Source organism: Gopherus flavomarginatus, chromosome 3 (genome assembly GCF_025201925.1).
Source record: "Gopherus flavomarginatus isolate rGopFla2 chromosome 3, rGopFla2.mat.asm, whole genome shotgun sequence".
NCBI classification, from domain to species: domain Eukaryota; kingdom Metazoa; phylum Chordata; order Testudines; family Testudinidae; genus Gopherus; species Gopherus flavomarginatus.
Window position 1 is genome coordinate 159,078,576 of NC_066619.1, and position 19,741 is coordinate 159,098,316.

Genomic DNA, 19,741 nt, shown 5'->3' on the forward strand with positions numbered 1-19,741 from the left:
TGGGTCTTTTCTAGTCCTCTTCTAAAACCGCCAATTTATGTAGTGCTCTACAGGGATGTTTGGTATCCTGAAGAACTTGAATACCCAAAAAAAAAAGCAGGGGAAGGTGGAGATACCAAGGAAGGGATTCCTAGAAGCATACCTGTGGAGCATTTTAAGGGAGAAAGAGGTGTTGAGGAAACTACACCTAAGTTATGGGGACATTTTAACAGACTGCAAAGCTGAGACTGTAGAAAAACCCAGTACAAAGGTGACTTGAAGCTCCCTGAAAGAGGGGAATCTTGAGCTGTCCACACACTAAGAGCCATTATGATCACTTAGTCTGAGTTCCTCCATAACGCAGGCTGTGGAATTTCACCTGATTCCTGAATTAAGCCTAGCAACTTCCAGTTGAATTAGAGCAAGTCAACTTACAGCAATCATGGCCTGCTCTGTCTAACTTGAACTGAAGTCTGGCTCCCAGCCAGCCTTGGAATTGCGAAAGGTGGCTTTCTGCCCTCCCCGCCATTCCTCCATGTGCTGAGCATGAGTCCTAAAACCAGTAAGCTGAAAGACTGGGAGGTGTGTAGAGAAGAAAGGAGATCAAATATGTAGGCTCGTCAGGATTACCTTTGGGAGGACGAGAAGCTCAAAACTGAGGCATCCAGACGTGAGATCAGTGAAGGATGGCCTCTTCTAAGGACAGCGGAGCCCTAGAGGGTAAACTCCTTTGAAGTTATAGGAGGGGGAAGAAGATGGAGCTAGAAGTAACGATGGAGGGAAAGAGTCTCCTCCTACTTCCACTCAACCTTGGATGGGGAAGAGCAGTGATTTACTGAGTCACTGTGAGAGACTGGCTGCTGCGTGGGAGGTGATGGAAACTCACCACCAAAAGACACAGGGTCCAAACTGCTTCCCTGGTTATTAAACAGGGTTGAGGAGAAGAGTGCCAGGGATTGGAGTAAGGCTGATTGGAGCAGACTCCAAAAGGGCAGAATGATGGGGAAAGGGAAAGGAAAGAATAAATATGGAGCATTGGTGTATGAGGAGAATGTTACAAGTGAAGGATATGGTGATGAAAATGGGCAAAAATGTGGCACTGAGCTGATAAAAGGAGAGACTGGCAGAGTTCCTGGGAGCAGAGGACAACGAAGGGGAAAGCAAAAGACCAGCGTGAGAGGCAAAATGGGGAAAGCAGGTGGGGCAGGGGAGAGGCAGGAGCCAACGAACAAGGAAACAATACTTGCTGGAGTGAAGAAACTCTGATGTGTGATTCCAGTCCAAAAAGTGACTGGGAAAGGAAATATTTCTTGTGCATATTCCCAGTTCTCTCGTTAGTGATCAAGGCTCATAGACTCATAGGTCAGAAGGGACCAATATGATCATCTGGTCTGACCTCCTGCACAAGGCAGGCCACAGAACCCCACCCATCCAATTTTATAACAACCCCTATCCCAGGACTGAGTTATTGAAATCCTCAAAATTGGTTTGAAGACCTCAAGCTGCAGAGAATCCACCAGCAAGCGACCCGTGCCCCACGCTGCAGGGGAAGGCGAAAAACCTCCAGGGCCCCTGCCAATCCGCCCTGGAGGAAAATTCCCTCCCGACCCCAAATATGGCGATCAGCTAAACCCTGAGCATGTGGGCAAGAGTCACCAGCCAGCACCCAAGAAGGAATTCTCTGCAGTAACTCAGTTCCCATCCCATCCAACATCTCCCCGCAGACCATTGAGCAGACCTATCTGGTGGTAATCCAAGATCAATTGCCCAAATTAACGATCCTATCATAACATCCCCTCCATATACTTATCAAGCTTTGTCTTAAAGCCAGAAAAGTCTTTTGCCCCTACTACTTCCCTCGGAAGGCTGTTCCAGAACTTCACTCCCCTAATGGTTAGAAACCTTCGTCTAATTTCAAGTCTAAACTTCCTAATATCCAGTTTATACCCATTCGTCCTCGTGCCTACATTAGTACTAAACTTAAATAATTCCTCTCCCTCCCTAACGTTAACCCCCCTGATATATTTATATAGAGCAAGCATATCCCCCCGCAGCCTTCTTTTGGCCAGGCTAAACAAGCCAAGCTCTTTGAGTCTCCTTTCATAAGGCAGTTTTTCCATTCCTCGGATCATCCTAGTAGCCCATCTCTGAACCTGTTCCAGTTTGAATTCATCCTTCTTGAACATGGGACACCAAAACTGCACACAGTATTCCAGATGGGGTCTCACCAACGCCTTATATAACGGTACTAACACCTCCTTATCCTTGCTGGAAATACCCCGCCTGATGCATCCCAAAATCGCATTTGCTTTTTTAACAGCTGTATCACATTGGTGACTCATAGTCATCCTGCTATTAACCAATACCCCAAGGTCCTTCTCCTCCTCTGTCGCTTCCAACTGATGCGTCCCCAACGTATATCTAAAATTCTTATTATTAATTCCTAAGTGCATGACCTTGCACTTTTCACTATTGTATTTCATCCTATTTCTATTACTCCAGTTTAGAAGGTGGTTCAGATCTTCCTGAATAGTATCCCTGTCCTTCTCCGTGTTAGCAATACCCCCCCAGCTTGGTGTCATCCGCAAACTTTATTAGCACATTCCCGCTCTTTGTGCCAAGGTCAGTAATAAAAAGGTTAAATAAGATCGGTCCCAAAACCGATCCTTGAGGGACTCCACTAGTGACCTCCTTCCAGCCTGACAGTTCACCTTTCAATACGATCTGCTGGAGTCTCCCCTTTAACCAGTTCCTTATCCACCTTACAACTTTCATATTCATCCCCATCTTTTCCAATTTAACTAACAGTTCCCCATGCGGAACTGTGTCAAACGCCTTACTGAAATCTAGGCTGTCTTTAAAAAGTGGTCTTATTTCCCTTGGATGTGCAGGGCCATGGCTCTGGGCCATGAGCTGGATTCTAGTCCTCCTTTGCAGCACCAGCGGAACTGTTAACTAAGTTCCAGTTGACACTTGTGCTAACCCACCATCTTAAGGGGATAGCACCTGTGTAACTGAGGCCTGGGCTACGCTAGCGGGAGGGGTTGAACTAAGATATGCAACTTCAGCTACGCGAATAGTGTAGCTGAAGTTGAAGTATCTTTGTTCGACTTACCTGGCCGTCCTCATGGCGGCAAGTCAACTGCTGTGGCTCCATCAACTCCACTTTACTTCTCCTACTGAGGTGGAGTACAGGCGTCAATTAGCAGATCTATTTTTCGTATCCAGACGAGACTTGATAAATTGATCTGATACATCGAACACTACCTGCTGATCTGGCGGGTAGTATAGACATACCCTGAGAGTCTATCTTGCCCTGGAGGGCCTCTCAATACTGATGGTGGTCAAGGTCCAGGTTGAGTTTGCAGGGAGGCAAACAACAAAAAAACCACCTCTCCTCACCTGTGAAGTGAGCATGCTCATTATGGAAATAACTGAAAAGAAAACATGAAGCCTCAATGCCACTCTGAACAGCAGCTAAACACTCCTTCCTTCACTGGTTCCCCTGGTATGCCTCTGTGGTTTCTCCCCAAGCTATCCAGAGGAGCCTGCGAGGTCTCTATGCAGGTTGTCTCTACCAGTGGCATCACCACTTCTTGTAGTATGGAAGCACCTCTGGGGAATCAATCTTGGTTGGGCTGCCTTTGTGCTGGGGTGTGTGTACATAAAATAAACACACTGAGATGGTAGTTCTACTCCAGCGAGCCTATCTAAATAGACAATACAGAGAGTGGGAGGTGAAGTGACTTGCCCATGGTGTTGCAGCAGCCTGATGGTAGATCTGGGAATAATACCAAAGTTCCCAGAATCCCAATCCACTGCCCTAAACACAGTACTATTGCAATAAATTCTTGGCCTAGTCCTTGTAACTGGAAAACCGCTTCTATCATCAGAGGGGTAGCCATGTTAGTTTGGATCTGTAAAAGCAGTAAAGAGTCCTGTGGCACCTTATAGACTAACAGATGTATTGGAGCATAAGCTTTCATGCGTGAATACGCACTTTGTCGGATGCATCTGACGAACTGAGTATTCACCCACGAAAGCTCATGCTCCAATACGTCTGTTAGTCTATAAGGTGCCACAGGACTCTGTCGCTTCTATTATAGCTCCCTTTCCAGGTGGTGGTTTGTTTGTTTTTTGTTGTTGTTGTTGTTGTTGTTGTAAGTAGGGTGACCAGATGTCCCTATAAAATCAGGACAGTCCCGATATTTGGGGCTTTTTCTTATATAGGCTCCTATTACCCCCACCCCCTTTTCTGATTTTTCACATTTGCTATCTGGTCAGCCTATTTGTAAGTGTACGTATCTTTCAGCGCTAAAGATTGGCTTAGTGAACTGGTCCACCTGACATGCTCCCGGATCCTCGTCAGAGCTCTGTCTGGTACCATCACATACCATAACAAGTGAGTAAGTCTGTGTTGCATTCCACAACTATAAAGAGCAGAGCCATCCCCTGGGTAGGACAAATTGGGGCAACCGCTCCAGGTCCAATGCTTTGGGGGGGTCCTGCGAGCTGGTGTGATTAGATGGTCCAGGAAAAGACAAATCCATCACTTCTGTTCCAGGCCCCACACCCCTATAGGGATGGCCTTGGTAAAGGGGATACATAACTCTAGGCACATAGGACTAAGGGGGTAATTGATTTATTTTTCAGGGGGAGTCAGTGGTGGTATGACTGTCTATAAAAGCGAGGACCTCTTAAGGAATTTTAATTAGTGTATATGGAATTTACATGACTCTGCTACACAGGTAGAGCAGCTGAATGATGAAGGTGTTTGCTCAGTGTTTACCTGCTAGGTGGTGATGTGAAATTAAATCTCTTACCAGAAGTTATTCTCAAAGCATGGTTCAAATGTTGTTTAACACTATTTTCATTAACAGTAGGTCTAGTTTGTAAATTGTCAATGTGGTCACCAACAATTTTCTGTAGGTTAGAAAATAATCACAACCATATTGTAGCTTGTGGGTGCCTACAAAATTATTGTAAACTGCTGTTATTCCACTGAAGTGCAGGCTCCCATGAACTAGTGAGAAACTGAATATAATCAACAAAATGTTTAACCCTTTGGCTGCAGTTTGACTTGTTGAACCAAACACTGGCTTGTCCAGTACTCTAGGAAAATATGGTTAAGTAGGCAACATAGTTATGTTTTGTACAGTTAAGTGAATGATACTTCCTGTCATTGCAGGGAAAACAGACCACAGAAAGGAGGTATATGTGTTGCCAACCACACATCTCCAATAGATGTTTTAATCCTGACTAATGACGGCTGCTATGCAATGGTATGATAAACGAAAACGCGTGATGTTGATTTGCACAGTAGCAATCAGGACAAGGCCTCTAAAGTTTCTGACCTAAACTAGGGTCTGACTCCAGATGTCTACAATAAACACTATGTACTAACCCAGTGTGTCACTAGCTTCTGACTATGGGAAGGATCTCTGACTTCTCGCAGCATTTTCCAGACAGAACATGCATCCTGAGATCCCAGATAAACTCAATGGCTTCTGCCAGGTTGTTTATGACAACTTGGTCCCTTCTGACCAATGTATAAATGAGAATCTGAACCACTGCAGAAGTCTACAGAAATGGAATCTGTTGGATCACTTATTAAAAATGCATTTCTTTACACTGCATTGTTAAGCTTCAGGTATGTCTGCATGGCAGATGAAGGTGTGATTGTAGCATGGGTAGGCATGTCTACACTAGCTTTGATCTTGCTCATGTAGGAAACAGTAGTAGTGAAGATATGGCACTACAAGCTGGCAGCCCCAGTATAAGCCCAATGGGCTACACACTCAGGTTGCTAGTCTGTGCCAGAGCCTATGCCCACTGCATCTTTGCATCTGTTACTTGTGCTAGCTAGATTAAAGCCTATCCATCCTACAGCTACACCAAAATGTGTGGTATAGACATACCCGAGGTTATTGCTCAATGCTCTATAAGTGAGCCTCTGCTCTCAATCCTTTTTTCAGTGTAAGAGAGGAAGGGGGTGTTTGGTCCTTGAGCAAAGTTATCTCGGGTGTCAAGGCTGGAAGTTGGTGGCCAGGAGAATTGCTGTGAATGCCCTGTTCATAAAGTGCATCTCGGAATAAGTCGGCCAGCACAGGGGCCTGACCATCAATGGCTTGCTCTTCAAATGCAGACTGCAGACACTCTGCATTACAACAGAGCAGACAGGCTAAATTGCTTAGTTGCATTTAGTGATAAAATGGAGTTAGTCACTATGGGTATGTCTACACTATCCGCCGGATAGGTGGGTAGCAATCGGTTTTTCAGAGATGGATATATCGCGTCTCATCTAGACATGATATATCGATCCCCGAACACGCTCCTGTCGACTCCCGAACTCCACCAGAGCGAGCGAGCGGTGATAGCGGAGTCAATGGGGGGAGCCGCGGCCATCAATACCTCCCGTCCTCACGGTGCGGGAAGTCGAAATAAGATACTTCAACTTCAGCTACGCTATTCACATAGCTAAAGTTGCATATCTTACATTGACCCCACCCTCTAGTGTAGACCAGGCCTATCAGGAATTCAGACTACTACTGACTTTCCTGAAGGGGTCTAGCAGCAGGCCTCCTTCAGCCCTTCTGAGTGCTGGAGGAATGGCTTGTCAAGTAGAACTCCTTCTGCCATCTGATCTGTCTAGCAGATCTTCTTATTACTGTTGTAGTGGAAGCTGTGAAGAAGGCTGTGGGAGAGGGATGTTGGCTCTTCTGTGTGTGTTTACTATAGCTGCCCACTGTGAGGGTCATAAGTTAACTTAACTGTGTGCTAATCATCCAAAAGAACAAGCCCAGTAACATTCTGCTGCAGCAGACTTGTTCCGAGGAAAGACCCTCTCAGGATCCTGGAGCCCAAGCCCGACAAGTCTATACTACAATTTTTATAACCTGCAACCCGAGCCCAGCGAACCCAAGTCAGCCGCAGGTGTTCTGTTGCGGTGTAAATATACCCAGTGTGTCCAACCTGTAAAAAGGCACCCACAAATAATGGCAGTAGCTGATCTTTTGTGGTGGCCTGCCCATCATGCAGCTTAAGACTGAAATTCAAGCATGGCTGCAGGCAGTGCTCGGGGATGAGATGCAAAATAGAAATCTACTTTGTAGCTGAATTATTGGGATTGTGAAATGCCTAGGAAAAAAGGAAGTAACAGGTTAAGATGGGGCATCGCAGTGTACCTTGTGATGTGGTAATGGCACAAAGGTGGTATGAAACTCTAACTTTGATCTTTAGTAAATGTTAATTTTCCTATTGTAACACTTCAGTGACTGACAGTACCTAAAATCTGTGCAAGTCACTGGTAGATAAGAGTACTGCAAAATATTTTGCCTAAAACTTTTTACTTTTATAAAGGCAGAGGACAGGGAAAGAGGAAGACTTCTCTTAAGTATTGATGGTAATTGCATTATGAGTAACCTCTTTCTGTTCATGCAGTTGGTGCACAGTTCTTGTGTGCATGCAAAAGCATGTAAAACTTCCAAAATTTAGGTGTGTTAATACTCACAGCTATATGTGCACCCTAATGTGTATGAGATAACCTAGTGCAAAATAATGAAGAGACCAAGATGGTACAAACTTTAAACTATTTTGTAAACGCAGAACTTCAGAAGTGACTTTAGTAGCCACCATATTGGTTTCAACGTGCTTAAAGGAATTTCTAGCTGTGTGCAGACAGTGTTCCTGGGCGTGAGTGGAAACTTGGCGCGTCAGAAGAATGCAACCTTAAGGGTCTTTTTGTGACTTCCCGAAGATGCACAAAAGTAAATGCTAACAAAATAGTTGCCTGTTTACTTTCTACTGTCTGTATATTCAGGGTTTGAACTGTGATGTGGAATATTTAAATAATGCTAAAAGACTAGCTATCCAATACTGTATTTTCTAGGTGTCTAGGAAATGAATGCTTTTACTGTTTTTTGTGGGGGGTTTTTGTTTTTGTTTACATTGCAAAGCTCTAGTTTGGGAGATACATAGCTGTATTTTAAATAGGCATGAAGCAGATGGACTTGCATTTTACCATGAGTTTTGTGTAGTAAGTAGCCTGTCTCATTTGGGCTTGCAGGTTGGCCAGGCTCATGGGGGTCTAATGGGACTTATTCAGAGATCCACCGTCAAAGCCTGTCCCCATGTCTGGTTTGAACGCTCAGAAATGAAAGACCGCCACCTAGTGACAAAAAGGTAAGGAATGGGCAATCACTCGGCTGAGTGCTGCTGTAGCTGTGAACAATGACATTATTCTAACCATAACAATCCTAGCATCTTGGAGCCCTAGTTATGGGCCAGAACCGCATTGTACAAACACAGAACAAAAAGATGGCCCTTGCTCCATAGGGCTTACAACCCAAGTATTATACAAGAGACAGCCAGCCAGCCAGCTAAACAGTCTTACCTTTTCTGGAGCGTGAAAGGCTAGACTGTAGAAGCACTTTATCTGCAGTGAATATATCTGGCCATCTAGATCTAAATGCTAAACACCTTGCAGAAACACTGGGAATACCAGGACCCAACCTCCTTCTATGATTGTGTATTACCATAGTCTGGAGTGATGTGGACTGCAGTCATTTGAAACATGATGCAGGAAATGGAAAAAATTACAGTTGTGGGAGCAATCCTACGCTCGTTTTCTTTGGGAATATTACTATGCATGTAATTTGCAACAGAAATGGAACTTGGATGTTACCCACAGATGGGATGAGACTAGGCAAGTGTGTGCTTGCAGATGAGTGCTGAGATACTGCAGGAATGGGGCAACATTTTGAAAAGTCATTTAGCACTCTTGGAAACTCTTCCTGTAGTAAAATAGTTTAGACAAAAGGTTCCAGTGATGGTGTTCCAGGTGCGACTGCCCAGAACTTCTGACATGGGGTTAATCTGATAACTCTGCTGCCAGGGACACTTGGTGAGCAGGTACCCAAGTATCTTTCTGTTTCTTTCCATGATTATAATCTCAATTGTTTTCCCACATGAATGTCAAGGAAAAGCTATATGAAATCCCAAACTGGGACTTACTGTTGGGAGGTAGGAACCTAACATTACTCAGAAAAAAATTAATTTTACCATGAAATAGAATTACCCGTAGCTCTTTCTGAAGTGTCCTCTAAATTGGAGCCTTCTAAAAACCACAGACTTGCTGTTTTAAATCAAGTTACCTACAGTACTGAGCTCCTCCTGGAAAGGGCGAGATTTCCGCAAAGAAGAACTTTCCCTTAGTGCAGTACAATAGAGATAGTAGTGCTATATTTCAAGTACTATGAAGTTTGTAGTCTAGCTTCAGGTTTCTTATAAAGGGAATCACTCTCCTGACTCAGGAATGGAGTTGTTCCTACTTAGAGATCTGAGTCTGGTATAGCTGATCTCCCATCATGGGAGGGAACAAGGAAGGGAAGCTCTCATTAACTGGAGAGAATCATGTTCTCTCATCCCTCTTTCTCTTCTTGCATACCTTCACTAACGACTTCATATACAGAAGATAACTGAAGAGGGTGTGTGTGTGGGTTTTTTTTTTTTTTTTTTTGTTGGGGCGAGGAAAGGAGAAGACAGGAGATGAAATCTTTAGCCAATCGTCCTGATCATCATAACCTTCCAAACTAAAAGCTTTCAAATTGTTTCTGCCCCAGTTGATTCAATCAAAGAAGCACCTGTTGGTCGGGGCTGGATTCCAATGCTGGGTGTTCATATCCTATCTTAAATTTTGTGTAGAATTTTCAAGATAGTCTTATAAGGGATAAACTTGTCTTTCACCTTCCTGGCTTCTAAATGGTAGATTGAAGGGCATTCCAGAAAGTCTACTCAACCAAGATCAAGGAGTGAGAATTGTGGGCATAATAGATATTTCAGAAATGGAGAAGGCCTATGATTAAATAACTAGAACCAAGATTATGTAGCCTATATCAAACTTGCATATTTTGCTCAGCCTGTTTAAGTATTGCAGTCAGTGGGCCTTCCACTTGAGTGTGCCACAACCTAAAGTATTTTACAGACAAGTTGTTTTTCCGGATAGGCAGCCTAAAACTGAACTTGAACTTTATGCCTTTCATTTCTTGCGTTAACACTACTTCCTCTCAGTGCACTAGCCCTTCAAATACTTGTTGGTTTTTTAACCTCTCAGTTATTGCTTGTGAATCTTGCAACAGAGGTGCTTCTTCACAAACTCCCTTGTTGAATCCTTTCCTCTTCTTACCACAGTATATTAACTACTTATTACTAGAGCTTGCCACAAAAGGGCCATTTTTCATTTGGGGGTGGGGGAATCTTGCTGTCTCTTATTAAACTTAAAAAAAAATCAGTTAATAGAGGCTAAATATGAACATGCACTTGTGCTCATGCACATGTGTGTGCATTCTCTCTCTAATACATCCGTGTGCAAGAGGGAGCTGGGAATGTCCCTTGAAGTAAGAATAATTGGTGAAATATTGGGTAGGACTAAATTAATATTGAAGGATCTAGAGAGCTGAATCTAGGCTCAAATGATATTCCTGTTATGAATTACAGATGTAAAGTGATACGTTGCATCAAACATTGGCCTTTGGTTCCTATTGAATGCACATACATGACTGGGAAAATTAATCCCGTTTCAAAATGTATTGATTAAACATCCTTCTTTCTGCTTTTACAGACTGAGAGAACACATAGCAGATAAGAACAAACTGCCAATCTTAATTTTTCCAGAAGGTAAGAAACTCTCATTCCTCTGGACTTAGTGCTTCTCAGTGCTTATGTTGCTCTTCATTGTCCTGCTGTGACTCCGATTGCTCAAACAGATCTTGTCCCACACTTGTAATAAGAAACATCTAGTGTCAGGATGCCCCATCTCCTCCCAGAAATGGTGGGATGAAGGGGAAGAAGTGCTGAAAGGGTTTTTCCTTAAATGGCTTAATCCTTCTTCTCTGATGCAGACAGCCAGTTGTGTATCATGCATGGCCTCCCTGCTTCTACTTACCTCTCCATCCTCTTCCCCAAACCTCAGCCCTACTCTTCTAGCACTGCAGGGAGGGGAGCACTGCCCCACCATTCTCTAGCCTCCAATCTAGGCCTGGACGAAGCACAGACATTGGAAAGACTAACTCCTTCTTCTTGGAGGTGCTTTTTACTGTTCCCCAGTGGTTGCTTGCTTTGCAAACTGGTATAATCCTGCTGTCTGACTTCATTAGAATATAGACCAAAGGTTTCCTGACTGCCAACACTGTGACTTCTCTTTTGTCCAGGCACTTGTATAAACAACACATCAGTAATGATGTTTAAGAAAGGAAGCTTTGAAATAGGAGGGACCATTTATCCAGTTGCAATCAAGGTAAAATACAATTGCAGTAGGTCTCCAGATGCTGATGCTTACCTGTAGAAAGGTCTGGCTGCTTGGTGGGTGGGTGGGAGATGGACAAGAGTTTGTCTCAGTACTGTTGCTGGTAGAAGCACATGCCCTGCAACTGGCCATCTGGTGTACTTGGCCATCAGAAAGTGAACAACTGAGTACTCATGAATGAAAGTAATTCAGTTTCTGTAGAGTTGCTCTCTTGAAATAAGTGGAAACCTGTGGGTGGGTTCTGTTGGTGTTTGCCTTACAACATGGAAGACTGAAGAGACGGTAGGCAGTGGGTGGTCTGACCAGCCCATGAATTAACAAGTCAGTGTTTGGAGGAATAAGAACACGAAGCTTGTAATCAAGGCTAGACCTGACACCACTTTACCTCAGGGGGTAGAGGCCAATATGTAATGGTTACTAATGTCCTCTTATACAGCCTTGTGAGTTAAGCATCCTAACACATGTTTACACTTTGAACATGCAAATAATATAGATCCATTTATGCTGGAGGTAATGACTTAAACTTACTATTTTGCCCCTCTGCAGTATGACCCTCAGTTTGGAGATGCGTTCTGGAACAGCAGCAAATATGACATCGTGAGCTACCTGTTGCGAATAATGACAAGTTGGGCCATTGTGTGCAACGTCTGGTACATGCCACCGATGGTCAGAGAGGTATCTTTGCATATGATTGGTGGTCTATTTTATAGGATGTAAAATAAGTATGGCTCAGAGAATCAGTCTTAAATTGAGCCTCCTTCAATGCTCTTGGTAGCATGGTTCAACATTTTTCTTCTTTTTTTTTTTCAGTTTTGCATTTCCCAGTGTATTTAAGTATGGAATGTACCTGCAGTATATTAGCTGTTGGACAGGGACAGCCTCCTTTTTCATGTAGTGATACTCTGGGACTAAGTGCTGATGGCACAATGGCTACACAATTACTCACGCTAATGTGAGCTGTGCTGCTAAGAATAACACTCACTGTTTGGAAAATTGGTTTATTATTAAGTCATCAATTTGTCTGAGGGAAACTTTCTCCATCTTGCCATCACTTCAAAACCAGACCTAAAATATGTGCTAGATTTGCCTGGGAAGTGTTTGATCTTTCATTTAGTATTCATTTAGTATCAGGTTGCTGATGAGGAGTGGACTAACATTCTTTGAGGAAAAGAAGGCTAAAAACTAGACATTCAGAGAATGAACTTTATGTGTCAAAGCCACTCCACTTCCCTCTCTGACACCTTCTGCCCCCCCACCAAAAAAAAACAAACCCCAACCCCCCCAACAACGCTCCCCCCCAAACAAAACAGGACAAAGTCTAATGCCCTAAAAGCAAAAGCTTTCTGGTCAGAAACTAAATAATTGGTTGGACTTGCAGCACAGCTGTGTGTGTGTTTAAAAAAAAAAATCCATAGGTAAATTGACTCTAATTTCCATCCCTTGTAGGAAGGAGAAGATGCCGTCCAGTTTGCCAACAGAGTGAAGTCAGCCATTGCTCGCCAAGGAGGACTGACTGAGCTTTCCTGGTACAAGATGTGATTCTGCTTGGGCTTAATGTGACACTTTTTTTTGCATAAATATCTTTGAGTCTTAATAGCTATAGAATGTGGTTCAGACTCTCTAAACTGTCTAGGGGACTTAGACACTTCTTCACTATATAATTGAAGAGGTGTTAATTCCCTAGACAGCTTTGACTGCCTCAACCTTTGTGTTCTTAAATGGTCTTAGCCAGGATATGGTAGATAATGAGGAAGTTGGCTATTTGGCACTTCCATATGAAAGAAGGTTTTCTTAATAATTTATGTGATGACAATACAGAGCTCTTGAACAGTGGGTTTTAGCTAAAAGTTTCAAAGCACAATACAGTCTTTCCTGGTTGACAAATAGAAACTAAGGCACGTAGAGGTGACATTATTGTAGTGAAGAGACACCAGATCAGGAGCGGAGCTGAGACTAGGACCCAGGTCTTACCCATTGAACACCCTGCCTCAGTATGGGTTTATGGTACCCCAAGAGCATGTAGTGCCATAAAATAAGTGGATCATGCTGAAAAAATGCCTGAGCAAGGCCCTGATGAGAGCAGTTAAAATACACAAGTGGATTCAGTGCTCTACAGAGCCAAGGATGGGATATGGAATTTAAGTATTCTAAGGGACAAATGATACTATTCATGCAAGTGCTACTGTCACTGAAGTCAAGATGAAGTTACATGGGTGCATATATTTAAGGGCTTTGGCCCAGATCATCAAAGGCATTTAGTGGCTCAACTCTGACTTCATTTTTTCCCTAATGTTGAAGTTAACATCTAACTGCATCCTTTCTGTCTTCTATGCTCCAGGGATGGAGGTCTGAAAAGGGCCAAAGTCAAAGACACTTTCAAGGAGCAGCAGCAGAAAAACTACAGCAAGATGATAGTAGGAAATGGATCAACAGGAAATCCATCAATGGGAGCAGAATGAGACTGAATCCCAGCTTTTTCCAACTAAGTTTCCCAGGACTAGCTCTTACAGGAATACTGTAGGGTTTTTCATTTAGAAAAACCAAACCTATTCTAATGTGTGTGTCACCTTTATGTGGATGGGGCAGAACATCCACACGGGGCAGTATTTTGTTATGTATTTTTCTTGAAAGTATGATATTCCACTGAATTGCAGCTCCCGGTATCATGGAATAGAACCTGACATAAAACTAGGGGGGAGAGTGCAGTTTTTAAAAACTGTACATGACATTCTCTTGAACCTCTGAAAGTGAGTCTGGCCTGATGCTGTCAGATTAGTGTGTGTGTGCAAATAACTCTTCTTGCTAAAGTCACTTGGAAGTTGTAGACAAACTTGTTTCCTGAACAGCTACTTTCTCTCTCGTCATGCTTGTAGGCTGGCTTTTTTGTTGTTCAGTTCTTAACTAATCTTGCAGTTTTAGTGGTGTCCTGATGCATTTGTTTGTATTTCCTGTGTATGTGCAGTAGGAAGGTGGTGAATAACCTAGAATGACAGACCCTAAACAGTGGGGAGAGAGGTGGGCAATCAGAGCAACATCCTCTTCAAACACAACCAGGACCTTGGATGGCCTCTAACCCTAGAATTGCCTAATGGAAACTGATACCTGAGAAGATATTTAGGAGATTCCTCTAGAAACATCTCTGCATATTGGAACGATTCCCTAAACTACTGTGCTTCTTCAGACTGGGAACAGTGAAGGGAAGAGATGATTGGGAGCTCCATAACTGAAAATGGATACCTCTGTATTATAGCAGATGCATTTTTATTATAAGTGCAGTAATTCTTTCTTTTTTTGTAGAATGCTAACAGCTTAACAAAAATCTGTGGAGATGAGCAACCACAACACAGCTCATACTTGGCTGGGCTAGCAATATCTGTTACAAACCGAAACAGGATTCATGTGTCATTTGCAGTTTAAAAAAAAAAAAAATGGCCTGCTGGGAATGCATGTGTACTGCAGCCTTATTGTAAATGGGAAATAAATTCTATATTTCTAATGTGTCTCTGGTGGTGGTATTTTTCCTCTAACTTGTTCGTTCTGGCTTCTATTTCTCCTTCTGTTGGACAATGGCTTGCAGTGTGGCTCAGATCCACAAAGGGACATAGGCATGGCAGCACCTTGCCACCCAGTGGGATCCATAAACACTGAATTAGCCACCCAGGATTCCTAGACAATGCCTTGGGAGAAACAGGTTCCTAAGAAAGGGATCCACAAAAGCCAGCCTGCTAGGTGGGGAGCCACCTAAGCTAGTCAATGGCAGATGCTGAAGAGAGGGTGTGGCCTGAGCCCTGCCCTTCTTAGGGCATTATGCAGCCATCTCTGCTCAGAATCCACAGATGGGAGTCGGGAGCCTAAGCACTTTCTTGCAAGGGTGGCAATGGCAGAGGAAGCCTCCCTTTAGTCCTCTCATTAGGGAACTCCCCAGGTTCAATTTTCCCTTGTCCCTCCCTGCATGACAAGGAATAGAGAATTTTCCATCTCTCGGGTGAGTGTCCTAGTAGTTAGTGCTAAGCAAGCATTACTCTTGTGCTGTCTGTGGCCCAGCACATCTTATTTATACACAGTGGAACAGCTTCAGCAGGAAACTCCTACATCTGAATATCCCATAGTCCATTGATTTTCTTTTCTCTTCTTTTTGAAGTACTCATCCCCCTCTCTCCTGCCATTTTGTGTGGAGTTAGGTATGCTCAGAGCATGCCTCCTGGATTGGGCTCTGCCAGTGCAATAGGTGGGGCAATACCTGATTTGAGGCTTCTGCTAGGCCTTAGGCATGAGCTAGGCCCAGAGCCACAATAGGATTTAGGCACCTATGTTCCTACTTAATGCACTGTCAGAAAACAATGTGAAAATAGTAGGAGATAAATCGCTGAAGTCAACATTGACTTCAATGCAAGCTGGGACTGGCTCAGAGGAGTATAGTGGCATGCAACAATTCTGGAGTCCAACTATTTTAATCTAACTTCTGCTAACATAGGCCCGTTTTTTGCCTTTGAAATAAAGGAACAAAGTGACTTAGTGGTCCTTGTATCCAGGGAAAATAAATTGCTTCAACATAATGCACACTTGAAACTAGAACAGGAGGGAACCCCAGAGACACTAGACCAATTAACTTACAATTAAACACCAATAACATGAGCCTCAGTGCAAGAGTCTGTAATGAACTATTTTAAAAGAAGGCGGGGGGGAGAGGTAATAAAACCTCTTCCCTCTGTCATGAGAGAACCTATTTAATGCTGGATAGGTCACTATAAACTGGGGATTTCCCATATGCTCCTAAATATGAAAACTGCTATTCTTTAATTGAAAATTATGGGCCCAAACCTATATATACATGAGAACCTCTCATATGAATCCCTTCCACTGAAGTTAGCAGGGCTACTGACATGAGCAGTTTTATGGGTCCACATAGTCTGTAAAGGTCTTCCGTAAGATTAATTGCATATTGGATTATAGCCTACATTTTCGAAAGTGACTAGTAACTTTTAGGGGCCAAAGGTAATGTACCTTAAGTGGATATGACTTTTCAGAAAGTGTTATATCCCAGGGCTGAAAATCTAAGTGTCTTACATTGGCACCCAAACTCCTTAATCAACTTTGGAAAATTTAGGCCTAAGTCTTGGCTGAGTGGGTCCTAGGGTATGGAATAAACATGGCTGATAGACTTTAACACAATGGGAAAAGTTGCTTTTGTCTTTGAGTGGAGGAATGTGGTATTTCAACTCAAAAACAGCAGAGAAATTTGATTCAAACTCTTTTGAGGTAAGAAAACCCTTTGGTCACAGACCAAGCATTAAAAATCAGTCCCAAAGGCAGTGTGTTCAGGAAAGCTTAAATGCATATGGGAAAAAAGGAACAATAAATGAGAGCTGGCTTGGCAAAGAGGGATAGAAAGGAAAATCTTTTTGGTAATCGCTGTTAAACAATTTTGAATCTTAAAACTCAGTTTGGTAAACTTGAAGCTTTGTTATTACAAGGACAGCAGAAGCAGCAACCACTCCAAGGTTGTATGGTAGCTTCCCTTGTAAACCCCTGTCGTCTTGCTCCTAATTTTCTGCCATTTATGCTGTATGGGCTGAAATTTTCCTGGTTTGGTATCTACTTGAAGATCATTCTTAATTTGTAGAATGTGTGTGTGTGGGGGGGGGGGGGGGGGAATGGAGGAAGAGGGGTGGGATAATAACTTCTATTTAATAAAGAAATGCTATAGCTGCACCAATAGAGGGAAGCTAAACTGGGCTAAGAATTCAAATTTAGCATAAATGTAGTCCAGGTAGAGGAGGGTTAAATTTAAGAATCCTGGAGAGAAACTGGCTGTGATTTGTGTTGTGGTTATGGGGCTAGTTACACCTCTGCACCTCCTGCTCTCATAAATTCACCTAGCTTTATGTAAGTGAGCAGTCCTGCTGAAGTCAATAGCAATGCTCCTAGGTGTAAGTGTTTGTGATGGCTTTCAGCTTGGCCAAAATGCCAATTAAATGGGACAGAATTGCATTTATGAGCTGCTGAAAACAAGCTCCTGAAAAAATTTTTGTAGGACTTTTTTGTGGAGCTTAACACTTTTCCTAAGGAAAAATACCTTGTCCATTAATGTCTAATTTAACTGATTACTGTACAGAAGGAATGTGGGATAAACCAAGGGGTCCTGATATGTTTCATAGGGTTTTTTTTTTTTGTTTTGTTTTGTTTTTGTTTTTTGCTATTTATACCATGAAAAGCCTCTAGAGTAAACTGGTTGCTGTTTGAATCATTTTCTTTCTCCTCCTCCATGGAATGTACTTGATCACAGACAGTTTGCCAAGAGTAGTACACTTATTAAACGTATAAATTAGACCCCACACACACAACAAGACTCAGAATATGTAAGTGTATCTTATTTGCCACCAGGTGGCAATCAGCTCTTTATTGCTACCCAGGAACCAAAGGCTGCAGGACACAACTAGGAAGCAGATAATGCAGAGCTAGAAGCACCCACAAGAACCCCTTTTTAAAACTAAATTTCTTTTTTCTCTTTCTTTCACTGTGCAGGGTAAGAGTTGCAATGAATGCTTGATACTATTCCCATCAACTCCTTTTCTTTCTCTTATAAGAACTACTGGACGGGGGGAGAGAGAGGGAAGTGAAGTGAGAGAGAGAGAGAGTATGTGTGTGTGTGTGTGTGTGTGTGTGTGTGTGTGCGCGCGCATAGACTCCCTTATTCTCTGGTTATGGGTCCAAAATCTAATACTGTAGGGGCATTGGGATAAGATCTGTTGAATGGTCAGGGCCAGGTCTACCACATACTAGAAAGGTGTGTACAGGATAAAGGTGCGTGGTCTTATTATAAATAGCAGGAGTTTTAGTAGGAAGTACTCTACACTCTCTGGAGGGTGTTATTTCAGTAAATGTAAAATGCCTCAACTCCTTATTAGTAAACTACTCATTCTTCTGAGGAAACTTTCCATTCAATATCATCATTCCTCAAACTAATAGTCTATCTCAGGTGATTCTGCATCTGATCAGGCTTGAAACAGTCCTGTCAGCCTCAGGCCCAGCTCCTGGACTCATATGATCATGTGAATATCAGCAATCATTTTAAAACAATCTTTTAGCCCCCATGGATGTGGAGGAAAAGCTCGAAATGTGAACCCAAACGGCTCAAAATCCAGAAGGCAAATAAGTACCACAAACGTATTTTGTTAAAATACATGATTTTTTCAGCGAATCACATGACTTATACGGGCCTGATTCGTAATTTTGAACAGTTGGGGATGTCAGTGCTGAATACTGTGAGAAGTGCCTGTCCTGTAGCATGGCTAATTCAAAGCATAAATATAAGACATCATTTGTGATAGACCCACCACTTACAGTGGGGAGGTTTGCACAGGAAGGTTTTTGAAATAGGACAGAGAGAAAGGTCTCAACTTCTCCTTTTCCCCTCCCTACCCCAACCCCCTTCCTTCTTTCTAATACAGTCTGGGGAGCTGGCTTGAGAACTTTTACAAGGTTGGTAGAAGGGACAGTAGAAATTAGGATAAAACATTAATTTTTGTGCAGATGGCAGGATATGGGGGCAGACCCTGACAACATTCTGCCTGTTTTCTGGAGATGGACAGTCTTCCTACTGGCACAGCATTTCACACTTCTGGCTTTGGGCCTAGCTGGAATCTAGATGTCTAAAGGTGCATACTTTTGAGGTTTTTCTTTTCTTTAAGTTTCAGCTTTTCCATTCTAACTGCTTCTATAGCCCCTCTCACCACTGTACCTAAACATCTCAAATGCTAGTGACTTTATCCTTGCAACATCCCTTTTATTATCCCCACTTTACAGATATGGAGCTGAGTCACAGAGACTAAATAATGACTTGCACAACGTCACACAAGACTGTGACAGAGCCAGGAAATTAACCCAGATCTTCTGAATCCCCAGCCAATAGTTTTACCACAGGGCCATCCCCACACTCCCCTAACAGAGGATTGCTTTGAGTTTGCTTTGGACAAAGGGCCTTTATGCTTCTGCTTTAGTGACAGTCAAATTGGGTTCTGTAATTATTTTCAAGTCACATGAAAGCTTCTCATTCAGCTACTTAGTGCACTGTAAGTATTGCTGAAAATGTTGGTCTTTTGGGGTTTTTAATTAATTTGTCCTAGATTTAAAGGAGTTTGACCCTTAATGTGGTTTGTCCTGGGTATATGAAATTCAGACAACGGCTAGATAAACTTGGGCCATTGCCATCTAGTTGACTTACTCAGCATAAAGAGAACTGTGGAAATCCTTGAAACAATAGTCTCTTCTTGGAAATTTGTTATGAATAATCCAGTAGCACTGCAGAAGCCTCTAGGACAGGGTCTAAGTGTCACTATGTGGTTAGACTTGCCCTCAGTACTCAACAGATCCACAGAAATCTCTGACCAAGTCCATCCGCCTTCAAATATCTCACATGTGGTGTTAACCTCCTTTGCAGGCAGATGGTGTGATAGGCTT

General features: G+C 42.9%; 1 protein-coding gene across 2 annotated transcripts in view; it reads left to right on the forward strand.

Annotated features, from left to right (window-relative positions):
- Nucleotides 1-14,026, forward strand: part of GPAT3 (glycerol-3-phosphate acyltransferase 3) — a 32,732-nt gene extending 18,706 nt beyond the window's left edge. For both annotated transcript variants that reach the window (XM_050945187.1, XM_050945188.1), the window contains exons 6-13: nt 4,292-4,381; nt 5,168-5,261; nt 8,045-8,160; nt 10,598-10,653; nt 11,187-11,272; nt 11,828-11,956; nt 12,728-12,807; nt 13,620-14,026. In XM_050945187.1, coding sequence (XP_050801144.1) covers nt 4,292-4,381; nt 5,168-5,261; nt 8,045-8,160; nt 10,598-10,653; nt 11,187-11,272; nt 11,828-11,956; nt 12,728-12,807; nt 13,620-13,740 — 772 coding nt within the window. In that variant the 3' untranslated portion in view covers nt 13,741-14,026. The remainder of the gene's footprint in view (nt 1-4,291; nt 4,382-5,167; nt 5,262-8,044; nt 8,161-10,597; nt 10,654-11,186; nt 11,273-11,827; nt 11,957-12,727; nt 12,808-13,619) is intronic.
- Nucleotides 14,027-19,741: the final 5,715 nt, after the last annotated feature.